Raw genomic sequence first — 27,450 nt, forward strand, 5'->3', positions numbered from 1 at the left:
CAAGCTGTCGATGAATGCCCAAGTGGATAAACTAGCAAGATCAAGCTTTGTCACTATAAAAACACTGCAACTAATTTGCCCTCATTTGGGTTTTCCACACAAGGTCCAAGCTACCATCTCCCTTGTTCAGTCCAAACTCAATTACGCCAATAGCCTCTACCACAGATCACTTCTAACGACCATGAAAAGACTACAACGGATTCAGAACTCGGCTGCCAGACTACTCTTGCATATCAAACCGCGAGACCATATCTCCCCTGCTTTGAAAGCCCTGCATTGGTTACCGGTTGCCAGAAGATTCACGTTCAAGCTGCTTTGTATCACCCACAAAGCAATACATGGAATGGGACCACTCTTCATCAGGAATAAAATCACCGAACACATTCAACAAAGGAACCTCCGCTCTAAAGGAGCATCTCGCCTCAAAATCCCACCATACAAGAAAAAAAACATGGGTGGCACACCCTTCTCTGTTCAAGCAGCCAAACTATGGAACTCTTTACCCCCCCCCCCCAACGTAAGGTCCACCAACAACCACCTTATCTTCAGAAAACTACTCAAGATTTGGCTCTTCCCCACATAAGCACCATACGCAAACAGAAATTTACAGCATATCCCTCCGTATATAAGCATTTGTTTTCACTATAGATATGTACCTATCTTTGTGTATTACTTTGTATAAACATGTAAACTAATTATGTTGAGAGAAAATAATAATAATAATAATAATAATAATAAATAAATAAAAATCATCTTTGGTCTACATGTATATACTTCCATTGTGCATCTATGTACCTTCCATGTACTTGGATCTGTGTGTCTGTTACTTTTCTCCTGAAAAAGCATATCCAATGCACTACCCTTTTTCTCATCCTGTGTCTCTTATCAATATATTTAATCTACATATACTTACCTCCTTTATGTATCTATATACTTTCAATGTACTTATGGATCTATATTTTTATTACTTTCTTCTAATTTAGCATGTTATGTTAGGTTGTTTTCTATAGCGCATGGCTACCCCAGCAACGAGGCGTCCCAGCGCTCACGGACATGCATGACTGAGTGGCTGCGAGGCTGCATGTGGAGAGGGAATGTAGTGCCTGCCTCCACAGCATGGCAGGTTAGATTGATGAAAATAGCCAGGTTTTAATTAGCTTGCGGAAACACTGATGGTGCGTAGTGGATTGTGCTTGTTTAGGGATAGAATTCCAAAGTAGAGGAGCCTTGTGCTTAAATGATCGTCCTCTACTCCTTCGTACCCTCGTAGTACAGGCCAGGTAGCGATCTGCAGAGCGAAGATCGCGCGTCGGGGTATAAAAGGTGCAAAGTCCCTTCAGGATACGAGGGCCCTGTCCGTGTAAAATTTTGTGAACTACACATAGGGTCTTAAATAGGATTCTCTGTTTTACAGGGAGCCAGTGCAACCAAACAAGAGCCTGTGATGCGGAGCAGTGTTTTGGCAGGGTGAGCAGAGTGTGTGCTGCAGCATTCTGAGCCCTCTGAAGTCTTTTGATGACAGTCAGATTGAAGCCCAGAAAGAGAACGTTACAGTAGTCCAGATGGGAGAGGACCATAGACTGGACTATTGTCTGCCGGGTAGGAGGTTCAAAAAATCCCAGGATGGGTCTGAGGGCGCGAAGGCGCCCATAGCAGGTACCTGCCACTTTTTTTTTGCGTGGGAGTTCAAGGCCAAGTCAGTGTCCAGCATGACTCCTAGATTTTTTACTTCCTGCTTCGGGGTCGGAGAGTGGCCTAGTGTGGAGGGCCACCAGTGCTCGGCCCACTTCTGTGGGTTCCGACCGACTATGAGCACCTCTGATTTAGAAGCATTCATTTGTAGGCAATTATCAGATAGCCAGTTGGCGATGGCCATAAGATCTTCACCAAATTTAACTTGTTCAGACTCAGCGTTGTTGGAGAAAGTAAAAATAAGCTGAGTGTCGTCAGCATAAGAAGTTAATTTGATGTCCCGTTCTCTTGCTAGTATGGCCAGGGTCTGACGTACACATTGAACAGCGTGGGGCTGAGCGCTGAACCTTGAGGGACCCCACAGCTGAGAGGATGTCTGCTGGATGAGTACGGAGTGGCATGCACCTGGAAGGATCGGTCAGATAGAAATGACACGAACCAGTCCAGGGCGCCGCCCCCTACTCCGATCTCCCCAAGACGTTTAAGCAAAATCCTGTGGGAGACCGTGTCGAAGGCCGCACTCAAATCCAGCAGAATAAGGGCGGAGGTGTTGCCCAGATCTTGTGCCATCCTCAGCTGTTCGGTAACTGCCAGGAGGGCCGACTCTGTACTATGATTGGCTCTAAAGCCATTTTGAGACTCGGCCAGAATGTCATTTGTTTCCAAGTACCTGGTCAAGGCAGTATTCACGTAAGATTCCGTGACCTTGGCCAGATACGGCAGCAGGGAGATAGGCCTGTAGCTATCCGGCTTTAAGGGGTCCAAAGTAGATTTTTTTAACAAAGGGACCACTTTAGCATGCTTCCAGGAGCTGGGCACAGTGGCTGATTGGAGAGATTGATTAATCAGCTCGCGACCCTCCAACAGAATGGGGTCGCGATGAAGACGGAACATCTCGGGTTTGACCGGGTCATCCGGGGAGCCAGACTTCACTTTAGTGGCAAGAAGCTCCAGCTCAGCCAGGGATAGGGGGGGGAAGGTAAGAAGGGAGTAAGATAAGGCGGTTAAGACTGTGTCTTCAGGGAAGGGCGTAGTCGGGGCATTGGAGTTTAAGGTGTTGTAGATACCATTAACCTTTCCTACGAAAAAGCAAGCTAGCTCTTCACATTGAGAATTGGATCCTATTACGCTTTCAGTGGCCTCAGGGGCTTTAGACAAATCCTTTACCAAGGAAAAGATGGTTTTTGAACGATTGGTACTCGAGTTAATCAAATTGGTGTAGTAGATGGCTTTAGCTTTTTTTTATCTGCTTGTAATACAATTTGGTAGCAGATCTATAGCTAGCTTTTGCTATAGGATCATATGAGCGTCTCCATTTGCGCTCAAGAATTTTACATTGTTTTTTCCCACTGGCCAATTCTTCCGAATACCACGGTTGAGCCTGGTCACGATAGGGCCTTGACAGTTTATTGGGAATAAAATGATCCAAGGCATCAGTGATCCATTTCCTATAGTCTTTATCAGCCTCCCCCAGATTGCTAGCCCAATTAGGCCGTGAAAGTTTAAGTCTGGATTCGAATAGAGTACCATCAAGTTTGTGCCAGGGACGTCTTAAGAGGGGGGGGAGAGGCTTAGACCTGGAGCCAGCTGGAATCGCTCTGGAAATATGAATAAGGTGATGGTCGGACCAGATGGGTGGGAGGGGAGGGTGTGCAATGATGTCTTGAATGTTAGAAAATACGGGATCCAACAAATGTTCTGCAGAGTGCGAGGGTCCCCAAACCAGCTGAATTAGTTGGCACGCCTCCAGGTCGCCTAAAAAATTCAATATGGCAGGGGAGTCAAGACACTCAAGATGAAGATTTAAATCGCCCAGGACACTAAAGTTGGCTGATTGCAGTGTTAGAGTGGAGATAGTCGCGGCCAGAGAGTCTTGAAAAGTGGCAGCTGGACCAGGGGGGTGATATATTAGGAGACCTGTAAGGGTAAAGTTGTCCGAAACCCTAACCTTAAATAGGACACTTTCACAATCCGCTATATTAGCCGGGAACAGGGTGCAGGCCAGACTCGATTTAAAAGTAATAGCCAGTCCTCCACCCCTCCCCTTCATCCTGTTCTGGGCCCGAACAGAGTAACCTGGGGGTAGGGCTAAGGCTAAAGTGGAGCCAGACTCGTCAGTCAACCACGTCTCAGTAAGATATAATATGTCAGGATTATGACCCAGGAGGAGTTCAGAGATATCTTCATGGTGTTTAACCATAGACCTGCAGTTTAAACTAAAAATCTTAAGATTTTCCGTTTTTTGAAATGTGCAGCTAGGAGTCAGAGAAGTCGTAGAGGCCTCAGTGGCTTTATGACCGCAGTGCTTGCACCATAGGCTGAGAGTGCCCGGATGCCATAGATGGGGCATGCAGGTACTATTCCTGCGGAGGGCCAATAGCTCCCCCCGCGTGTATGTGGCCATTATTGCGCTATCAAGCAGAGCTCCTAGCGCCTAGCGACAAACCAGCGCGGACGGGCGCAGACGGGCTCGCCTTTGGTGACCCGCCGGCTACCCACCGCGCGGGAAAAACGCCGAGATCCCTAAATAGGCACCGACCCCGCCTCTGGCGATGTGGACACCCTCAGGGGGCGGGCCCAGGTCGTGAACGCCCTCCACTGCAAATGGCACTTGCCGCGGTGGAACGAGGCGCCGACCGGAAGGACAACAGGTAAGGGCACAGAAGTTTAAATGCACGATTCACAATAGTTTTAAAAGCACGATTTTAAAAACATAAGTATTGCCAGACAACACACTTCACTGGCAGCACCTCAGCGCCTAGTAATCAAGCGCGTCCGCTGCGCGGGAAAATGCCGAGATCCCTAAATAGGCACCAACCCCGCCTCTGGCGATGTGGACACCCTCAGAGGGCGGGCCCAGGTCATGAACGCCCTCCACTGCAAGCGGCACTTGCCGCGGTAGAACGAGGCGCCGACCGGAAGGACAACAGGTAAGGGCACAGAAGTTTAAATGCACGATTCACAATAGTTTTAAAAGCACTATTTCTAAAAACATAAGTTTTGCCAGACAACACACTTCACCGGCAGCACCTCAGCGCCTAGTAATCAAGCGCGTCCGCTGCGCGGGAAAATGCTGAGATCCCTAAATAGGCACCGACCCTGCCTCTGGCGATGTGGACACCCTCAGGGGGCGGGCCCAGGTCGTGAACGCCCTCCACTGCAAAGGGCACTTGCCGCGGTGGAACGAGCGCCGACCGGAAGGGTCTATTTTTATTACTTTCTTCTAATTTAGCATATCCAATGCATTAACCTATTTCTCAGCCTATACTTCACTCAATATATCTTCTAGCCCAACCTTCTGACTCATCTCAAATTTCTTTCTACTACTCTTTCCAATGCACTACCCTATCTCTCATCCTATACATCTATCAATATATCCTCTACATCCACTGTCTCATTTATCCAAAACCCCAGACCACTACTAGGATCACCAAAATAACCCTTTCTAGACTCTCTCCTACTCTACCCCTCCTTGCATCATCTGACACCTCTTTTTACTATACCGATCCCCTAAAACAAACCTTTCTAAACTTTTCCCTCTGACTCCCCCCCTCCAAAACTCATTTTTACTCATCCAAAAGCCTCCTTCTACTGCTAAGACGTTAAAAAAATCCTTCACTCTTTTATCTCTCCACTATCCTTTAAAATCAAGATTAACAGACTAACATGTTCACTTCTCAAATCCCATATTCAACTATACTAATTCACCACTAATCCTTTATTCGGTTCCAGAGTAGCATGCTACTCGTCAATAAAGAGTCTCAACTCCCCATCAGGGTTACAAGTGCTATATAAATGCAAATCTTTTTCCTTTTCTACCCCTTCCCAACCCTTCTCAATCCAAATAATTGAATAACATATCCACCACTAAAATTACTCTCATGTTTCACCATACTAATTCAACACTAATCCTGATGGGTTCTAGAGTAGCGTGCTACTTGCACTTCAAAACCACATCAGGGGTAGCTAGCGCTATATAAATACAAACCTCTTTCCCTCTTCTATCCTGCCACCTACCCTTCTCTACCCAAATAACTAAATAACATATCCACTGCTCAAATTACTTCATATTTTACTATACTAATTTTCAACACTAATCCTTTATGGCTTCCAGAGTGGTGTGCTACTCGCCAGAAAAGCGCTTCAACACCCATCAGGGATAACAAGTGCTCTATGAATGCAAACCTTTCTTCCCCTTTTACCCCTCCGCTATCCTTCTCACTCCAAATAACTGACTAAATATCCACCGCTGAAATTACTTCATATTTCACCATATTAATTCACCACTTATCCTTTATGGGCTTCCTGAATAGCATGCGTCAACAAGTGCTATATAAATACAAATCGTTATCCTCCTCTATCGTTCTGCTATCATTCCAAATCCAATTAACTGACTAACCTATCCTCCACTTAAAATGTACTTGCATGTTTCACTACACTAATTCAACACTAATCCTCTATGGGTCCCGGAGTAGCGTGATACTAGCCGAAAAAGCGCTTTGACGCCTCGTATGGGGTAGTAAGCGCTATATAAATGCAATTACAATACAATACAATACAGTGAGCCTGGGACCCACGTCTGGGCATATCCGGCGCATTTAGGACGGTAAAGCAAAAGACCCCTAAGTGCACCAGTTATGCCCATATGTCAGTTCCGGGTTCACTGTGCCACTCGATTCAAGCTAGCCTGACTGATGAGGGTTGATGCCCCGAAACCGGTACCAGGATGCTTGTTTCCGTTCCACGGAGGACCGGCCTGGCAGTTTGGTCTGGACTGACTGTTCTCATGAGGCACAGAGTCAAGACGGATTTGCATACGGCTGGGTCTAAATTGGGGTGGCTACGTGAGCTAAAGAACGATGGATTTATTCCAGATCTCTTCACAGGGGGTGAATGTTTGATTTCCTCTGCATTCCGTCCACCATCTGTGTGTCTTTCGGATGTTCTTATATGGTTTAGTATGCACATAAACGGGAAAAATGTAATGATGATGATGAACTTTAATATTGTCTTCTGTGTTGGAATTTTGGAATCTGACAGGCAGTCTCAGAGCAGAAAGTGTGCACTCGCGCCTGCAATGTTCATGGCCATACAGCATCTATATTGAAAGGCCTCGCATTATCAAGCGGCTCTTATATGTAGTGTCATTCACTAAATATTGGCGGGACTCTACTTGGCACCGCGGTGGTTACTTTCAGCGAAGCCGTTTTAGCAGTTGCCAGCCCATGCGGTATTCTCTCCTGGTGTGTGTGGTTTGCTATAAACGTACTCCACCCAAACCAAATAAAAACACCCACTGCTGAATTGTACAAAAGGGGACATACTTTGTATGAGCTGGAAAAAACAGCCCAGTCATTTGCAGATGCCAGAGACGGCAACACTGCAATTTTCCAGCCGAGACTCAATGTATCATTAGGAGAGTTGAGGTCTGAGCAAGCAGCAGCGGGAGGGGCAGCGGTGGTGGTGGGTAAACATGGATTTCAGTGACTGGAGGTCACGTGCCCCGCAGCGACCGACCAATAGGATCCTGACCAGGCTGCCTTATACCTGCCTCTCTCCTCCGAGCCACACACATCCACTCAGACCTAGAGAGAGAGAGAGAAAGTGAGCGAGAGAGGGGGAGCCCAGAGCATCAGCAGCGAGAGTTTCTGACAGGAAACCCTCCTCTGCCTACGCTCCACAGAGGGTGCCTTTTCATAAAGCAGCTGAAGGCACCCATTCAGGACTGCGCTGTGCGCACCAAAACACGAGGAAACCTGCTCAGACCGAGCAAGCTGCAGCAGTCGTTGCCCTCTCTGCCCTGCTGCCGTCCTATTTATTTTGTCATCTTTTTTCTCTTGTATTTTATGTGAGCTGCAGCCTGCACATTTCTGTCGCGAAAAAGTGCATTTATTTTGTACATTCCTAGGTTACGTCCCAGCAAAGTTTGCCAACACTGTCCAAGGAAGCAAACTAACTTCCAGGAGGAAAAGAAGCAAAAAAACGGGCGCAGTGGAGTATTTCGTCATCGTTGCAACTTCAAAACCAATCGTTGTTTCCAAAGGAACGCACGCGTGGACTTTGCTTTTTTTTTAAAAAAACAAACACGCCAGGCCTTGCAGCGGGGATGATGCCCTTATGACTCTGTGAAGGAATATAACAGGCAACCTAGCTGGGACGCAGACTGCGTGAATCAGTAGAGCTGGTGAACTCAATAAAGCTGAGCTGCAGAACTGGTCCTTCTGCTGGGATTGGCTGGTTCCAGGGTGTCCTGTATCTTTACACATCACTTCTCCCATCCCGGAAAGACTTAACATTCCAGCATATGTACAGAAGCAACAACTTTCCAGATCTAGCGTCATAAGTCGACATGTTTCGGTCTAAACCAAACTTGCATGATGCAGATGCTCTTACGCTGGCTGTGGCATGCTGTTGTTGAGGTGCATCTCAGAAACCCAAGAAAAGCCAGTCCTGATGCGAATGCTCTCTGAACTTCCTTCAGCATTTACCCAGGCTTGCACCCTCATCAACTGACTCTCAAACTTCGACGGCTCCGGTGTGTCTTTGTTTCCTCCACCATCCTGGCTCATTGTGGATCTGCGCCCCAAAACCTTCATCTGAGACAACTTGCGCGCTAGACTCTCGCAAGACACATCCTGCGCTGATGTTTGGGAAAGGAGGTCTGCGTGTGGAACTGGTGGCTGACTACTGCTAAAAACCCCAGTTCCACATCATGCTTCATTCATCTTAAAATTCGCGCAACTATCTCCAAGTCCGAGCAACTAAACGTTATGTGAACAACCCTCCATCTCTTCTCTGCGGCATTTTGTGAAGTTTTGTACACCCGACAGCCTTGTTAAAAAAAAAACAGGAAACTTAGTAAGAGTTTTCGACATATGGATGTGATTTTGCTTCTCAGACGGGCGGCTAAACTTGAACAAGGGGGGCATGCAGCCGAGCACAGTCCAGTTTGCCGCTAATTAATTGTATCCGAGACCTCCTTGTTGTCGTTCGGGTTTTGCCGTTGGTGAAAAGGCAAACTGGGTCCCAGAAATGAGAAAAAGAGGCAAGGGCTCGAGCTCCTTGTCCCACAGCCTGCCCGGCTCGCGGGCGCCTTAGAAGCGCGAGCGCAGACGACGTTGCGTGACTGTTCGGCCGAAGACGCCCCGTTCCTCGCGCGCGCCTGGATGCCGGTGTAGTCCCCTGGATATGGGCGCTTCTCTGGTCTCTCACAGCCTGCGGTTGATGCTCTTGTGTTCCGTCTTCAGCCCTCTCCATGCTATGGTGAGTCAACTCTCATTTCCTTTCCTCGTAGTTGCCCCGCGTTGCCCTGGGTCGGCTAGGCTGCATGCGTGTTTATTTTGGTCGTTTGTGCCTTGCTGTGTAGCGTGAGAGGCGCACGCGACTCGTGCGCAGTTGAGTATTCATTAACTCTGTGAATTAATTAGTTAATTTTGCACCGCTCCGCTTTTTTGTAAATGAAGCGCCTTGAAGACGTGTCTTTTCTGGAGTGAATGCAAAGAGCCTTAAATACATACATTGAGTTTGCTTTAATGAATGTGGTGTGCCTGCTTTGCAGTATATCCACATACAATGCCGTCCACGCTCAGGGTCCTAGTGCCACGAAGCGCCTGCTTACTTTGAGCTAGCTACATCATGGTATGTGGATGTAGGTTTTGATTTGATGCGTGGAGGCAGCATCCGTGGTGGCGTCATTGATCTGGTTGCCTGCGTTCTTTGTGGGTTAGCCGTGGTGGGCAATACCTAACATAACCTGGCCAGTGTTTGAAATGGAAATATAGAAATGCAGAGGTTCACTATCTCAGAGTACCTGTTTACTCCTGAGAAGTTCAAGTACTTTCCCGTTAAATGTATGGCACAAGTGGTGAGAAGTGCAGGTACTATTCCTTCCAAATTTAAAATAAAAAGTGCGGACACTCACAGCCCCTGAAAATGTACAGCACTAAACCTAGCACCAGAAAGTAATTTAACTTTCCTTTGTGCTTTTTGCAACTACGTTCCGTCTGCATGCTGTTGTCCAGGTAGTAGCGAAGCTGGGGCAAGGATTTGGTGCCATTGATAAAATGACATGTTGAGACCCCATCTCCAACATAGTTGATGCTTCTGTTAGCAGTAAGTCGCCCCTCAACTGTGAGACTGTAGGTTGCTACCTAGCATAGCCTCTATGTAGAATCTTCCCTGACAGAGCACCAGATATGAGAATGTTAGACTATTGCATTAGTTTTAAAAAGACATTGTTCATCAGATTTTTGACTGGTTTTCCAAGGGTCGCGGCAAACAGAACCAAGGACATAACATGCTCTGACATCTCTTTCTAAAAGGATTTTCTCGTTGGCTTTCTACTCTTCCAAGTTTACACAGAAGCATGCCTTCAGCACATGGCGGGCAAGAATTTTACACACTGGAGAATAGGGAAATATTTAACCCTGTCATTTCCACCGTATGCCATGTGAGGCAATGCATGCTGAATTTGAGTATGAAAGAATAAATACACCTGACAATTCTGGCTCCCATCACCCTTCCAAGGTAACTCTGTGCTTTAAATGAGCAGGTGCTGTTGATTGTAAGTGCCTGCTCTTATGTGGAATCGAGAGTATATGATATGAATATGTATAAAGCGCACACAAGCCCTTTGCATACGGGGCAAAACTTTCAAGGGAGGATACTCGTACTTTTCATCAGCAGCACAATTATTTGAATATGATGGTGTAAGCACTTTGTACTTGGAGAGCAATGCTTGTAATAGGAAGGTACAAACCTTCTTAGCAGGGGTGTGTAACTTCAATGGGGACATTTTAGTCACTTCTCTGTAAAGGTGCATTGAGATCAGTGTGAGATTACTGGGACTTTTTAGTAGAGGTACAGTGATTACCGCTCATGTACTTGCACGTTTTAGTAGAGTGGCTGTAGCTTTCAGTGGGAAGGTCTCTGCACTTCTCATTAGCTGTGCAATACTTTCAATAGCAGTGTTTTGACACTTCTCAGTAGGAATACCACCTTTCAGGGGGCTTGTATTGCTTTTAATTGAAAAGTGTAAGCACTTCACTAGAGAACTTTCATTCATGAGGTATCTGCACTACTCAGTAGGTGTGCAATGCTTATTGGAATGCCTCACTAAGAGTGTTAAGCTTTCAATGGGAGGACATTAATTAAAATGGGGGTGTCTCTCTACTTCGCAGTAGGTTTGGGATGATTTTAAACGGAAGGTATCAGCACTTTGATATTTTCAATGGGATGATATCTGCACTTCCTAGTACGTGTGCAACACTTTTAAAATAAGTGTACTGGTGCTTATTAGTAGATCTGCTATTACTTCCAATTGGAAGATTTCTTCAACTCTCAGTCGGTGTGCAATGATTTTAATTGAGGTGTATATTGGCACTTTTCAGTGAGAGCAGAACACTTTCAATGGAGTGTATCAACACTTGTCTGTAGGACTGCAATAATTTAAATAGGGGGCGTATCTCCCTTTCTCATTCGCTTTGTGATAATATTTCATTTGGAAGGTATCAGAGCTTTGCAGTATCGGTGTGGTATTCTCAATGAAGAGTGCCTGCACTTCTCAGTACCTGTGCAATGCTTTCAAAGTGAGTGTACTGGCATTTCTAAGCAGAGCTGCTGTGCTGTTACACTCAATGGATGATTGTGCAATTCTCAGTAAGTGTGCAATGCTTGTAATGGGCGTGTGTTAGCACTTCTCAGTAAGAGTGTGACACTTTCAGTGGGAGCATATCTGCAGTATGCAGGAGAGGTGTGATATTTTCACTGAGAGAGAGTATCTGCACTTCTCAGTAGGTGTACAATGCTTTTAATAGACATGTGTTGGCACTTCTCAGTAAGAGTGTGACACTTTTAGTGGGAGCTTATCTGCGGTATGCAGAAGAAATATGATATTTTCACCGAGCGAGTATCTGCACTTCTCAGTAGGTGTACAATGCTTTTAATAGACATGTGTTGGCACTTCTCAGTAAGAGTGTGACACTTTTAATGGGAGCGTATCTGTGGTATGCAGAAGAGGTGTGATATTTGCACTGAGACAGTATCTGCACTTCTCAGTAGGTGTATGATGCTTTTACTAGACCTGTGTTTGCACTTCTCAGTAAGAGTGTGACACTTTCAGTGAGAGTGTGTCTGCAGTATGCAGAAGAGGTTTGATATTTTTCACTGAGAGAGTAGCTGCACTTCTCAGTAGGTGTACGATGCTTTTAATAGGCATGCATTGGCACTTCTCAGTAAGAGTGTGACACTTTCAGTGGGAGAGTGTCTGCAGTATTCAGAAGAGGTTTGATATTTTCACTGAGAGAGTAGCTGCACTTCTCAGTAGGTGTGCAATGCTTTTAATGGGCATGTGTTGGCACTTCTCAGTAAGAGTGTGACACTTTTAATGGAAGCGTATCTGCATTTGTCAGTTGGAGTGCAATAACTGTAATGGGAGTGCATCTGCATTGCTCAATAGGCGTGTGATGCTTTAATGAGAGCGTATCTGCGGTTTGCAGAAGTGGTGTGATATTTTCACTGAGAGTATCTGCACTTCTCAGTAGGCACACAATGCTTTTAATAGGCGTGTGTTGGCACTTCTCAGTAAGAATGTGACACTCTCAATGGGAGAGTACTGCTTCAGTATGCAGAAGAGGTGCGATATTTTCACTGAGAGAGTATCTGCACTTCTCAGTAGGTGTGCAATGCTTTTAATAGGCAGGGGTTGGCACTTTTCTTCAGAGATTGCCAATTTTAGTAGGAGTGGAATACCTTTGATGGGAAGGCGCCTCCACTCTTTACAAGGTGAACAGCATCTTCAAAGTGAGTGTATTTGCACTTCTCTCTAGAGGTGCTGTTACTTTTAAAGCGAGGGTGCCCGCACTTCTCAGGAGTTGTACTCTACTTTCAAAAGGGGGGGTCGCACTTTAAAGCAGAAAGCAGCTAGTTAACCTATTGGGAACGTGCGTTTGTATCTTTATTCCAGCAGAGAGTGTATGGTTAGTCATAGCCTAAAGAGAAGCATTGCTCTGCACATGGTAATGTGATAATTAGAGAATTGCCTCTAGAGAAAGGCTGCATGAAAGTTTACAGTTACAGCGCGTAGTCTTGCTTTGTAGCTTTACACAAATCAACAGATTAATCGCTGGAAAAGTATCCTTGAGCACACACAATAGAATCTGCTTGCATACATAACAATAATGTCTCGAGATCCTCTTCGAGCGGCAGGCGCGTTATATAAAGCACTTACAGCACATCAAAGTATAATAGATGTAAAATGACGCATGCCTCACAGAGGACACGTCGGCCTTGCACAGTGGCCAACGGCCTTGAAACACGCCAGTGCACCTAACCGATCCCAGCTGGCTCCGTATGTCACCCCACTCGCCCAGCCAAAGCTTTTACTAGTCCTGGGCCAGAGAGAGCGTGGCTCTCCCTGAGTCTAGGTAGCCAAAATAGAATGTGTTGATATTTTGAGCACTCGTCTGCAGGACCCACGGTCCGCTCCTGTCACATTCCACAAGGGAGGTCTTTCAGTGGGTTAAACCTCCACCCAGCCTGCGCCCTGCATGCTCCTGCGTCGTTTCCCAAAGCCCAGACCTTAGTTCACATTTTCACCGAGGAGGGGCCTGGAACTGGCTGCTTCTAAAACTGTACTTCTGTAAAACTATGCATGGGTGTGTTTGCTTACTCATCAATTTACGTCTCAGATTGGGAAGTTTGAAACTGTCACGGATAGCTACCTGAAAGTCTCAGTATATGATGATGAAGGCTGGAAACACGTGGCGCGTTGCTACCGTAGAATTATGTATGTGTGTTTGCATGCATGTATGTGTGTTTGTGTAATATGTGTATGTGTGTAGAGTGCTGTCTGAGATATGGATCGATGTATCAGTTCTACATGGCACTTCTTAAACCTGCTCTGTAAAGTAGCCAACTGCTGATAGTGTTATGTTGTGGCTGTGTGGGTTCAGATGCACACATCTGTGGGATATGGAATACCACACGCACTATGGATACATTGTTCTTGTATCTGCTGGTGAGAGCTATACTGGGACAGTAGGCAGGGAGAGTAGGGAATTTGAGATGCTAGGGCAGACCTGACAGATTGGGGGCTTTCGGACAGACCATGTAAGGGTTTGGTGGTGGATGGGCAGATGGTGCGAAGGGCTCTGAGGTAAAAGACAGGCGGTGTGATGGGTACATCCAGCCACGTAACAACCCAGTAATGGGTGATTTAGAGCCCACTGAGAGGCAACATGAAGAGTTGTGAGCAAATGGACACGCCATACGAAGGGCTCTATCACAAAAGTAGTGTGAGGAGGCAGGGGTGCATGTACATACAGGCATGCGATGATCAAAGAGTACTTGGAGACACTGCGCGAGGTGTTGGAGAGATGCACGGACAATTTGAGTAGTGCATATGGTCAGACGTGCAGAGCTGTGTTTCATTGACCCAGAATGTGCGGGGCATGAGGCTCCAAGGGCACAACATGACGAGGTTGTGGCTCATAAATGCGGTTTAAATTGCTTGTGGATGGTGGGCGGTGAGTGTGAGAAACGTGGCACGAGCATACACCCGTATGAGCCGAGTTGCATTTACCAAGAATGTGCATAACTGTGTACGTGCACAGACAATATGAGGAGCTTGAAGCACATGCACTGTGAGGAGCTTGAGACACATTCAGAGCTTGCATGCGGAGCTAGGTGTGCATGAACCGTGTGAAGAGCTTGCAACACACACACTGTCAGCACGAGGAGCTGGGTACACATGAATTATGCAAAGAGCTTGCAACACATGCACTGCCAGCGTGAGGAGCTAGGTGCACATGAATCATGTGAAGAGTTTGCAACACATGCACTGCTAGCGTGAGGAGCTAGGTGCGCATGAACTGTAAGAGGAGCGTGCAACGTGTGCACATCCAGCATGAAGAGTTAGGTACACATGAACCATGTGAACAGCTTGAGACACATGCACAGCCAGCATGAAGAGTTAGGTGTGCATGAACCTTGTGAAAAGCTTGAGACATGCGCGCTGCCAATGTGAGAAACTGGGAGCTCATGAACTGTAAGAGGAGCGTGCGACATGTGCACAGCCAGCATGAAGAGTTAGGTGCACATGAATCATGTGAAGAGCTTGCAACACATGCACTGCTAGCGTGAGGAGCTAGGTGCGCATGAACTGTAAGAGGAGCGTGCGACATGTGCACCGGCAGCATGAAGAGTTAGGTGCACATGAATCATGTGAAGAGCTTGAAACACATGCACTGCTAGCGTGAGGAGCTAGGTGCGCATGAACTGTAAGCGGAGAGTACGACATGTGCACAGCCAGCATGAAGAGTTAGGTACACATGAACCTTGTGAAAAGCTTGAGACATGCGCGCTGCCAATGTGAGGAACTGGGTGCTCATGAAGTGTAAGAGGAGCGTGCGACATGTGCAAAGCCAGCATGAAGAATTAGGTGCACATGAACCATCTGCAGAGCTTGAGAAACATGCACAGTCAGTGTGAGGAGCTAGGTGCACATGAACCATGTGCAGAGCTTGAGAAACATGCACAGTCAGTCTGAAGAGCTAGGTACACATGAACCATGTGAAGAGCTTGAGACACATGCATAGCTAGCATGATGAGCTAGGTGCCCATGAATCGTGTGAAGAGCTTGAGCCACACGTTTGTAGCCTTATGGCTGGATCAGTCAACCTCGACTCTGGGGAGCCGGGTTCGAGTCTCGGCAGGGATGGTCAACATCCTTTGATTCTGGGCAAATCACGTAATCTCCCCGTGCCTAACAAAACAAATAAAATGCATGTGTTCATCTGTAATGCAACTGATGCTCATGTAAAGCTCTCACATACATTTGGGTTAAGTTCACGCTATATAAAGCTCCGGGTAAAAAAGAAGAGAGGAGCTAGGTGCACATGAACCAGGTGATGGGCTTGCACACATGTGCAGCCAGGGTGAGGAGATAGATGCACATGAACCATGCGAAGAGCTTGATACGCAGGCACAGTAAGCGTGAGGGGCTAGGTGCACGTGAACCGTGTGAAGAAAGCGAGAGACATGCACAGTCAGCATGAGTAGCTAGGTGCACATCAACCATGTGAATAGCTTGATACACAGGCACAGCCAGCATGAGGAGCTAGATGCATATGAACCATGTGAAGGGCTTGAGACACATGCAAAGTCAGTGTGAGGAACTAGAAGCACTTGAACCGTGTGAAGAGCTTCAACACTTGCACGGTCAGCGTGAGGAGCTAGATGCACATGAACCATGTGAAGATCTTTATATGCATTTACAGCCAGCATGAGAAGCTAGATGCACGTGAACCGTGTGTAGAGCTTGAGTCACATGCACACCAGCATGAGGAGCTAGGGGCACGTGAACCGTGTAAAGAGCGTGAGAGACATGCACAGTCAGCATGAGGAGCTAGGTGCACATGAACCATGTGAAAATCTTGAGACACTTGTACATCCAGCATGAGTAGCTAGGGGCACATGAATCATGTGAAGAGCTTAAGTCGCCTTCACAGCCAGCATGAGGAGAAAGGTGCACATGAACCATGTGAAGAGCTCGCAACACATGCACTGCCATTGTGAGAAGCTATGAGCACATGAAGCATGGGATGAGTTTGAAACATGTGCACAGCCAACGTGAGCAGCTAGGTGCACATGAGCCGTGTGAAGAGCTTAAGATGCATGCACCGTCGCAGTGAGGAGGTAGATGCACATGAACCATGTGAAGAGCTCGCAACCCATGCGCTGTCAGTGTGAGGAGCTACGTGGCACATGTAGCATGGGAAGAGTTTGAAACATGTGCACAGACAACGTGAGCAGCTAGGTGCACATGATCCGCGTGAAGAGCTTAAGACGCGTGCACCGTCAGAGTGAGGAGCTAGGTGCACATGAACCATTGGCAGAGCTTGAGACACATGCACAGCCAGCGTGAGGAGGTGGGTGCACATGAACCATTTGAAGAACTTGAGACACGTGCTCAAACTGTGAAAAAATTGGGGTATATGGACAGGAAGTTAAAGCAATGTGAAGCACTAGCAACAACTAGAATATGGTGGGTAGAAGGAGTGAAAAGCTTGTGGCAGGTGGACAAAGTGAAATTCTTGAGGTATTTTGACAGACTGTGTGAAGTTTGAAAGCAGGGTACACGGACAGGGAGACTGAGGAGCTTTGATTTCACGGAGACAATGTCAACTACTTGAGGTACGTGGACTTTGTATGACGTTTGAGGCACCTAGACAGTGAGGTGATCAAAGCTCATTTAGACATCGTGGCTAAGGGCCGATGAACAGACAGTGTGAGAAGCATGTGGGTCTTGGAGAAACTGAATTTCTTGAGGCACATTGACAGGCAGGGTGTGGGGATTTAGGCACATTCACAGTTTAGGGGGCTTTGGTGCCAGGGACAGAGCGCAAACATTTCTGGCACAGGTGCTATGTCTGGCATTTGAGGCACTCTCACCAAACGCCCTGTGGAGCTGGGGGGAAATGAACAGAGTATGGCATGTGCTTATGGCACATGGGCTTACTAGGAAGGGCTTTGGGACACTGCTGGACTGCACAGTGAGCCCGGTTTTCACTGTAGATCACTATTCCATAAAGATATTCTGCTTTCCTCATCCTTGGGTGCTCAAGGTAAAGCACCTGCAAGATCTGCATTCAAGATGTGTTCTTGGAGAAAACGATCTTGTTTATGTGACATTTTTACCTTCTATGTGACACAATGAGTTGACACAAACTACTGTTAATAGCACAGTATGAAACAAGCATTAGCAAAGCCAATAGGTCTGGCATCAGCTGCTTTGTTTTCTCATTGTTTTTGCAAACATTTAGCAGGGGGGTTGGGGGGGCACCAGGCCACTGCTAACATAAAATAACCCAGCTAAAATCTAAAATATTTCTTGGTCTCAAAAAGCAGGCGTTTAGGGAACTGTTCCGTGTAAAAGAGCAAAATGCTTTGTCCCACAATGAAGGTAGACACTGGATGAAGTGGATTGATCCATTTCCCCATACTGATTGATGTAGTGGGAGGAAGCACATTTGATTGACACAACAACAGGCCCATGGATGAAGAGGATTGGCTGAAACCTCGTTTAAGTAAATACATTATTCACATCATTTTAGTAAAATCAAAAGGTCTTGGCTAGCATCATGCATAAAACTATTACATGTAAGATTAATGAAAAATTGGATAATTTCGCAATGTGAAATCCTTGACTTATTCTGACCCAGCATTCTCAACCAAGAACACAGTTATACACTTGGGTAATTTTGGAACTAAACTGGACACTCGTGATTAAACGTTTATTTCCATCTGGTTTTTAATTGGGACATTCAGAATTATTTGGATGTCCGAAACAGATGTGAAAAGGAAGAGCTGGGTTATATATATATATATATATATATATATATATATATATATATATATATATATATATATATATATATATATATATAATACGTCGTCACCACCAACTGCTTTCCCGCACAAAAAATGACGATGAGCAGACCCAAAGTTTCTGGTGCAAACTTTAAAGTGCTTTTATTTTGCCCAGCATGTCCGCCATTATATATATATATGTTATGCTTGCTCTAGTTGTAAAAGATAATAGAGCCAGTGCCCAAATGCCGTGGTGGTGAAGAAAGTTGTAATCGAGGGAACAGGTCCAATGAAGTATGTCTAGTGTGTAAGCTACATGCATTTTTTCTTCAGGACAAGGGTATTGCTATCTTGAGCTCTGGTGTCAAACTTTGCTGAAACCTTGAGATATTTTGCTTTTCAGTTCTTTTTTTGATAAACTGGACTTTCATCTCTGCAAATGTAATACCACTGCCTTAGTTTATAATTTATAGGTGGCTTATAAATGCAAAATGACTCTGACATCAAACAGATTAAGTGCATCTAGTATGCCTGTTAGGTATAGGGAGAGCCACTAGAATTATGTGGCAATGGAGTACAAAATCATGTGATAGGGTAAACTGAATAATGGTATACTCTGCGGGAAAAATAATAAAGTTGCTATTATTACAAAAATACATTTAAATGGAAAATACAAATTTAAATTAATTTAAAATAATAATAATTCTATAACAAAAAAAATGTTAAAGCAGAGTAGCTAATCAAGTGAATTTTTAATAAATAATTAATAAATGAATACAAAATATATAAAATACATTTATAATTATCTTTAAAATTCCTTTTAAACAGCCCCAAGCTCACAATAATTTTATACATAACTAATATTTAGTCATTTGTTTTTAAATATAATTGGCTTTAATAATTTTAATTACTTTTAGTATTTTTATTAATGTTTACAAGTTTTATTTATTTCAAACTAAGATAAAAGAGTAAACCATTAATTAAATAATTCATTTCAATTGTCAGCACTGGCACAAATGACAGTCCACCACATCATGGCGCTATTTGTCAAATTTTTAGATAAGCACAAAAACAGTATTTAATATATATGAATATTGATTAAAAATGAATAGCATCTGCCCTTCACACCAATATTATAGTTTTGGGTGGTCTGGAATAGTTGAATTGTCGCACTTCTAGCAGTGCGATGGTTAGTATTTGTATTTGTTCTGTCATTGGCAGCACTGGCAGGGGCAATGAGTGGTGCAGGCTGCAGTGGTCTAATAAGAAGGGCCCTGGCACTTATTATACTTTTTTTTATTAAGCACTGATGAATAGTATTTTGTAGTACTTGAGTAGTAGTATGTAATACTATTAAATGTGCAGCTAAATCCAGTTTGTAAATAACCCATCTACATTAATATAAATATGGGTCAGCATAAGAGATAAAAGTGTTTGTCTAAGATCACACCAGACATCAAAAGGGAGAAGCCAATCTTTGCAGCTCTGAAGACTGTGCCTAATCTAGTCGAGGAATGCCTCAACCACATATTGTCAGCCTGGAACATTGTCAATGCAAACCAAGTAATCAAAGGGAGCAGAAACATTCCACAGATGCATAAACAGAGACCAAAGCGCTCTGGTTCTTTTTTTGTATGAAATACATCAGATCATTGTGCGGTTTTTTCCCCCTTCATTTTCCGAGCTCCCTTGCAAATGTCAGCAAATGATTGAGTTACAGTTGCAATTCAACAAAAATGATTTAAGTTTCTGTATGTTGGGTATCTTGGTCTTGGGCAGTAGCACCAATATACCAACACTGAGGTAGAACAATTTTCGTACGCACTCGTTCAGCAATTGCCATGTGTTCTAGGGATGATAGTCTGTCTTGTCTCGATTTTTAAAATTACACAGAGTGTGCTTATGAGAACAGAAAAAAACTAGATTTGTAGGGAAAAAAAGGGGATTCCATTTGCTACTTGAGCCTGACCTGAGAAAACCTCAAATCTCTGATCATGTTGTGCCATATAAATGTACTCTGGGCCATATTTATGGCCAAGTCTAGCAGCGCAGCAAGCCACCTTGTTGCTCTCCACTGTGTGACAGGGAAGGGCAGGAATGCGCAGTATTGGAGTCATTTTGTGTATTCCTGCCTTTTCCCCTGCGCTGCCGTCATTTTGGCACCCTAGTACCAGGGCTGAAAGTGGGCAGGATCTCGATGGTGCGGTGCTGAGCACCTACAGTTTTTTAAAGGGGGGCTCGAAACAGGTCTCTATCGGGCTCTGTTTTGTGCCCTGGCACAGGCAGCCCGTTTTTTTCCGGACTGCTGTGACAGCAGGTACATCGATGTGCGCGTGCTCACACTACTCACTTCTCACTAGTGGAGAAGTTACAGCATGGCGTCATGCCAGGTGAGTGTTGTAGGGGAGGGGAAATCCTTTAAAGAGAGTCATTTTCTCTCTGGATTTCCCTTCTCTTTTTGAAACGCAGGAGTGGCAAGTGCGTGTTGGAGTCACCAGGGCTTTAAGTGGAAGCTTTTTCAACATTGTATACAAGCCATAGTTGCTGCTTATTTATTTTATGCAACTAACAACCATTGACAAAGCCAATAGTACTGACTTGTTGTTGGTATGATGCATTTGTTTTATCATATATCTGGATGCAATGACAGAAAAAGCAAAATACAAGTCGGTCGGTACACTATGCTAAGCACAGATTTTTAGCTTACGTGTTTTTAAGCCACGCCCTTAATTCCATTGGCCGTGCCCCTTTGAGAGACCCCCGCCCAGTTTTTTATCCCACTTAAAGCCCGGCCTAGCACCATGGTGCACGGATGCCGGCATTGTAAGGAGGATTTTTTGTGTGCAGGAAATGGCATCTTCCTGCACAAAAACAAATCCATTGGGCTTTTTTCTCTTTCTATGTGTGCTGCAGAATGCAGCAGACATAGAAAGATGAAAAAACGGGGAAAAAGAAACACATTTCTCCTTGTAATGCTTCACCTGGTGAGGCGTAGTTTTTTGGCGCATTCCCAGGTCTACCACTTGTGGTAAATCTGTGAATGCATCAAAATCCATGGATGCTGCGTGGGAACACCCACGCAATGCACATGGAAATGCCTCCCTGGCACTTTGATTTGTGCTGCGTTGCATTACTCGAGATTTATGAAGCCACTTAGGTCATGCAAGAGGGATGCAGAGGGCCTGGTAAATATTTTCCTCAGTATTTTTTATAGTGATTCTATTTATTGCATTTCAGTAACTAAATTTTAGCAGTTGAAAAAAATGCTCAGGTGAAGGCCATTCTTCCTTTTCTCGCATACCTAGCACACCCATTGTTGCTTGGAAGGTTTGTAAACATTGGTACCCACGTGTAGAAGGTTTGATGGAACCGTATTCCTATTAGTGACAATCAATTCAAAAGCGGGATAAGATAGCTACTAGCGAAGATGGTATATTTATTCTACTTAGGGAAAAACCTAGATGGAAAGCGCTCTAGGTAGGTACTGTAGACATTCCTGCGCCTGAGACAGTGACGTCATCTGCTGTGTGCCTGATGTGGAAAACCACTTTAAAGTGTAACATTGAAACGAGACACGCACACCAACACTTAAACCTCTAGCAGGGGGAATTCTGCCAATGACGTCATGTAAGCGGAACCTGAACCTGACTCAAAGCGTGTCTGAGAGGGACAGCTAATGGCTTCCTTTCTGCACAGCGTTACCTTCCCCTAACACAATCCCGAGTTGCAATGTAATTGTTGGTAGCTCAGTGGGCTGGTAACAGGTTATAGTTGCTGTTTTTACTGTGCAGGTCGGAGATCGGACCTCCAGCACGACCGACAAACCTTATCTTTTGTGTGACCCTGATAAAAGGAGTACCATTGAGGTGGATAAAATAGACGAGTTGTTAATCGTGAGTCACAGTTCTGCCTGAATTGTCTGTTACACACATTGTCACTGTTGTGAAAAAGGAAGGTGATATCTGCGCAGTTAGGGACACGACCTTACGGATTCCGAGAGCTCCAGCAGTATTAGCAGCACAATCTGGGCACGCCTGTCAAAGAAAAGAAGGCTCCGTTGGTTAATGTGCCTGCCGCAAAGTACTGACTGCAGAGCTCAGATCTGAATCCCCGAAAAACTCAGCATTCTAGAGCATTCTGTGTTGACAGAGCGGACCGTATTAAGCTGGGCAAACGAAACGCTGGATTTATTTTAAAGAATGTGGTGCTTGCAAAACGTCCGGAGCAAGCGCTAGACAAAACAAATACATAAATAAATAAATAGACCACAGATTTCTCCGACGTGAACCCAGTGGGTGTTTAGCTCCCTTAAATTGGCTCAAACCATCTGGCCTTTCTACTTGAAGTAGACACACTGTTGAGCCAGATGTTAATGTTCTCCAAACCGGGTTGCTAGCGATAGAACAACTACATTCTGAAATAAATGAGCCCTCACAATGTCCTAATTCTATATATAGTGCTTAGAATAACACTCATTGCTCCATATTTCCTGCTGGCGGTCAAACTGAGGTACAGATAGATGGATATGATGAAAGGGGGAGCCAAGATTGGAACAAACGTTTTCTGGGCGGACATATGACAGCTTCGATACAATTAAATATTTAATTGAGTCGGTTTCCTTGTAAGCCTGGCCCTCCTAGTTGTCGCTCTCCTAAACCTTGGCTCTGTCTGCAGTTTCTATCAATAAAGTGCTGCAGCTTTGCAACTAAAACACATAACCCGCATCCGTAGCAAACAATGTAAAATGTGCTAAATTGGGCCCAGTGCGCTTTTTTTTTACAGGACATAAGTGACCAAGAAATCAATTATTTTACATTGGTTGTTGGTCAGGCTGATGTTCTCAGTGAAGAGGAGGGGGAGTGTTTTTCTTCTGCATGAGACCTGACATTATCAGTCGTGTGATGTTCCCATATCTCTGCCTGCTAAACATCTTCATGAAAATGGCTCCTTAGGGAGGCTCTGCTTCCAGCTTGACCATCCTAGCATTCTTCCCATGATGCTTTTGGATTAAGGTCTATGCAGAACTATAAATAAAACTAAAATGATTAATGGAAGATGTCTGTTCAATTCCTTGCCTAAGAAACCACATGAATGTTTGGATGTGTTTCTTTTTATGATTACACCGAGCCAAGGTTCTGTAATGCTTCATTAGAGATAAGTCAATATATGGCAAGGTCGTAAAACCGAGATCCCTTCCAGGATCAGCCATGTTTTTTTCTAGTGTTAAGAATTTAAGCCAAATCGCAAGCTTACAAAGACCTTTTCTGACTGAGGGCTTCTTGAAATATAGGTTCCTTCACTGCACTGCGCGGCTTCTGGCACCCGTTTTACGCTTCTGGTTCTCCATGTTGAACTGCATGAGTGAGTACAAATGCAACAAGAAACAACGTTTGCTTTTCATGTAGCACTCACTGTGCATCAAAGTAGGTATTTCCAATTTCAGAGGAGGCGTAGCCAATGTTGTCATCCAATGAAGGGGCTTGTCGTGTTCCTCAGGGGCTGCTTGTGCAACACTTGAACAGCTTCCTCATTCAGGAAGGCAAGCCTGCCATCTCACACGGTGCCACAGGGTTACCCGTGGTGCCATGCCTTATCACACGGCCACATGGTAAATAGGCGCAGTCGCACATTGAGCTCGAAAACCTTAAATAGAAGGGGTTTCCAGCTCAGGTGTAATTGCTCTGTGCATCTGTACTCCAATTAAAACTTCTTAGAACTTGGAAAGTGGCACCAGATGTGATCCTTAGTGCTGTGGGGGAGGGGAGGTAGCTGCAGCTGTTTAGGCAGAGTAGGGGATCCAAAGTCCCATTCTCCATGGCCCCACCCACTACTGAAGCCACTGCCCCTTCTCTCTGTGCAGTGAGTTTGGCTGGTTTGGTCATTCACGTACATTTGTTACTCTATAAGTATTTTCTGCATGAAGTCCAGAAGGCAAACTTTTCTTAGCTGTTTTAAATCCCTGGCTCTTTAATCAACGCAATGTAAAAACGCGTCGTTTAGTGGTGTGTAAATTATTTCCAATTGTCCCTTTTCCATTTGGGAGTTGGACATGCTAGGCTGATATTATGCTCAGAATTTCCCTTGCTTGCCATTCTATTATGTCATTTTATATAGTTAAACTGCTGCTTGGCTGTAGTGACCTTGTTTATGAAATGAGTCCTCCTTCTAGGGTATCCTCCTTATCTTCCACATCCCCAAGTTTTCCCAGTGACTGCCTTCTAATGCGAGTGTCCGTATATCCAAGTGCCCATTTCTTACAGACCCAATGTCTGTATTATTCGGTCAGTGTTTCCTATCTTATTGTCAGTGCCTTTTTATTAGGTCTGGGTAAAATTTCTTTTATGTGGGTGTTGTTTCATATAATTTTAGTAATTTTGCATTATGCTTGTTACACGAAAGCCCGAAAAGTATGCTATCACGGCATGTTGCACAATTATGTACCTTTCAGGGCAAAAATTATCACAAGTGCGGGAAGAAGGCGAACAACCAGATGCGAGTGGCTGCTGTTAGTGGCACTTGTAGTTTGTGGGCTGTTTTTTGTTGTTGCGCAAAATGTATCTTTGCATCAGTTTTTGTGCTAAAACATAGTGGCAGTTAATGGTATTGCATTTCAAGACATGACACATAATTTTTTTTTCAGATATGTTGTGTAATTAAGAAAAACAAAATTGTAAAAATGTCACTCACTCCTTATGTATCAGAGTGTCACGTTGCTCCAGTCAACTGAAGTCGTAATTCAGTGTCACTGTTTCCGGTGTCACTGTTAGTATCTCCTTGTACCAGTCTCATGTGCCTCTCAGTGTCTTCGTTTTTTCTGACTTGAGTGTCTTTGCTGTCCCAGTGTACATGTGTCCCTGTCTCGACAGTCAATTTTTCTGTGCAACCAAAAGTGTGTCTATGTGTTATTGCGTTCCTGGTCCCAGCAGAACTCTCCTAGTTCAGTGCCTTTCCTGTCCCAGTGCCACAGTCTTCCTGTCGATTGCTTGAATGTTTTGTATCTCTCTGTACATATGTGCATGTCTCTTTGTCCCACTGTTTTCCTGGCCAAGTGTCCATACTTCTCTGTAGACGAGGCAGTGTCTTATATGTCAAAGGGCCCAGGTCTCATTGTTCCAGTGTACTTTTCCCCAGAGTGTATGCATCACATAAGGGGATGTGGAGTTTCACCGCACTCCACATCCCCTTGTAAGCACTAATCTTGCAATGCCTCAGAATGTGCTCTGACCAGGAAGACTGGTGCTGTTCTTTGCCAGCAGGAGAAAGGTTCTTGCATTCTCACTTCGGCGAGGATCAGGGACTTCATCTCTTAGGAATGAACAAAACACTCTGTACTTTAACATGTGAATACCAGGGAATTACTGTTTGGGTGCATGCCGCGAAATACCACTGACGCCTCACTTATTTCACTAGTTTACTCATGCAGTTCGATTGCATGTATGTATGCATGTATGTATGTATGTATGTATGTATGTATGTATGCATGTGGTATTTCTATAGGACAAAACCTAGCCGAAAGGCAGCAGAGCCCTGTATATGGTCAAAAACCTGAATGAAGTCAATGAGTTAGGCGAGTGGAAGCCTGGTTGTGGATGGTTAATGAATTGTGATGAAGTGTTCTTTGAAGAGGTGAGTCTTCTACTCTTTCTTAAATTGGAGCAGTGTTGAGATCATACTGATAATTACAAGGATGCTGTCACTGATCCTCCGGGCAAAGATGGAAAAAGCCTGCCGCCTTTGTCTTACACTTCTTGGTCTGTAGTCAGATTGTGTCCTGGCTGTGTGTGTGCCAAGGTTCCCAGGCGATCATGAGCTTGTCTGCAAGACAAGCGGGGTGCTGCTCATGATAGCTTTGTTAATGAACCTGCTGGTTATGAATCTGGGGTGAGCCTGCAAGGGTAGCCAATGGAGTTCCATTACAATGGGGGTAGTGTGTAATATTGCTTCAGGTTCTGGATGAGACTTGGTGCAGCATTTTGGATGACCCTAAGGTGTGCTGGTTTGGATTCTGAGAGGTCGTAAAGTAGGACATCCAGATACAAGAGCTGGTACAGCAGTTCTGAAGTCACTGTCTGGCTTGCCTTTCATTAGAAGAGAGCAGGTACCAATCTTTCTTTGATTTTTTTTTGCAATTTGGTCCTTGAAAGTGAGGCTGGTGTGCAAGGTGAATTTAAGTCAATTGACAGTAGGTGAAAGCCCTTATGCAGAGGCGTTTCCTGCAGGAATCTAGAAATCAGAATTTTAACTGTTTGTACAATGTTTAATGCCTGAATCCAAGAGGAGGTTATCTCTTGGGCCTGGTCACACAATGATCACCCCATTCCTATGTCTGGGCTCCAGTAGAAGATCTACCAATGTTTAATTTTCTAAGTTGTCATAAATAAACAATTTAAACAAACATCAATGGACCTGTTTAATTAATGTCACTATAACGTACTCCTCTGTCCAAATTGAACATAAAAAACGTACATATGTTAACCAGGCAAATCATCACACAATTATTTTTAGTTCATCAAAATCTCCCTGGATATTTCACCATTCGTGGGCTTGGGTACTGACAAGCGAACTATCTTCAAATTAAATGGAGAAAAGGACACAACAAAGGTGACAAGAAACTTAATCTATGTGGTTATGTGACTCCAGAATCAGTCTCCTGTGAGAGGGGCAAAGTCTGTATATATTTTCACGTGGCGTTTCCTCTGAATTAATGAACCTACTGAGAGACTTCAGTCAGCTTCAAGATATCATTTGCCAGTGTCTCTTGATGTTATCCTGGGTCTTACCTCTCAATCCAGTTCTTCACTAGGAGTATGGGTGGTTCTTCCAGGTTGGGACTGAGATTCTTCCCATGCTAGTCTTAGAAAGGGCACTGTGAAGTCATTTAAATAAATAGTAATCTGTGTTCTTCAATATAGGATGGCTTCAGATGGCCGGCAGAGGCACAGGTAAGAGTGGTGGGGCGGGGCACGTCAGGTTTAGAAGCCGACAGACGATGGAATGGATATTATTTATTTATTTATTTAATTATGCCTATTCCGTTGTCTGTCGACTTCCCCGCCCCACTGCCCCACTGTATTTACCTGTGCCGGCCGCTGCTGTTCGGAAGTAAATTGGCAGGACAACAGCTCTACGAACCCTGCTCCTTGCCTTCCCAGTCTTCAAGTGCCACACTCACTCAAACCTGTCACAAAGGCCCCAGCCTCCAACTGTGACATTAAAGGCACTGGTGTGCACGGCTGAGGTCACGCGGCCATTACACCTGCAGCACTGGAAGGTTAGCTTCTGAAAACAGAGCCCACATTTACTGTCACATCGAAGATGACTGCCCTCATATTTAATGAAGCCGAAGTAATTTAATCAAGATCTGAAATTGACCCGGATGACACATTTAAG

General features: G+C 44.8%; 1 protein-coding gene across 2 annotated transcripts in view; it reads left to right on the forward strand.

Moving 5' to 3' along the window:
• Positions 1–7,276: 7,276 nt before the first annotated feature.
• PTH1R (parathyroid hormone 1 receptor) overlaps positions 7,277–27,450 on the forward strand; it is a 643,148-nt gene continuing 622,974 nt past the window's right edge. For both annotated transcript variants that reach the window (XM_078662472.1, XM_078662473.1), the window contains exon 1: positions 7,277–8,955. In XM_078662472.1, coding sequence (XP_078518598.1) covers positions 8,881–8,955 — 75 coding nt within the window. In that variant the 5' untranslated portion in view covers positions 7,277–8,880. The remainder of the gene's footprint in view (positions 8,956–27,450) is intronic.

Source organism: Lissotriton helveticus, chromosome 10 (genome assembly GCF_964261635.1).
Source record: "Lissotriton helveticus chromosome 10, aLisHel1.1, whole genome shotgun sequence".
In the NCBI taxonomy this organism is placed as follows: Eukaryota; Metazoa; Chordata; class Amphibia; order Caudata; family Salamandridae; genus Lissotriton; species Lissotriton helveticus.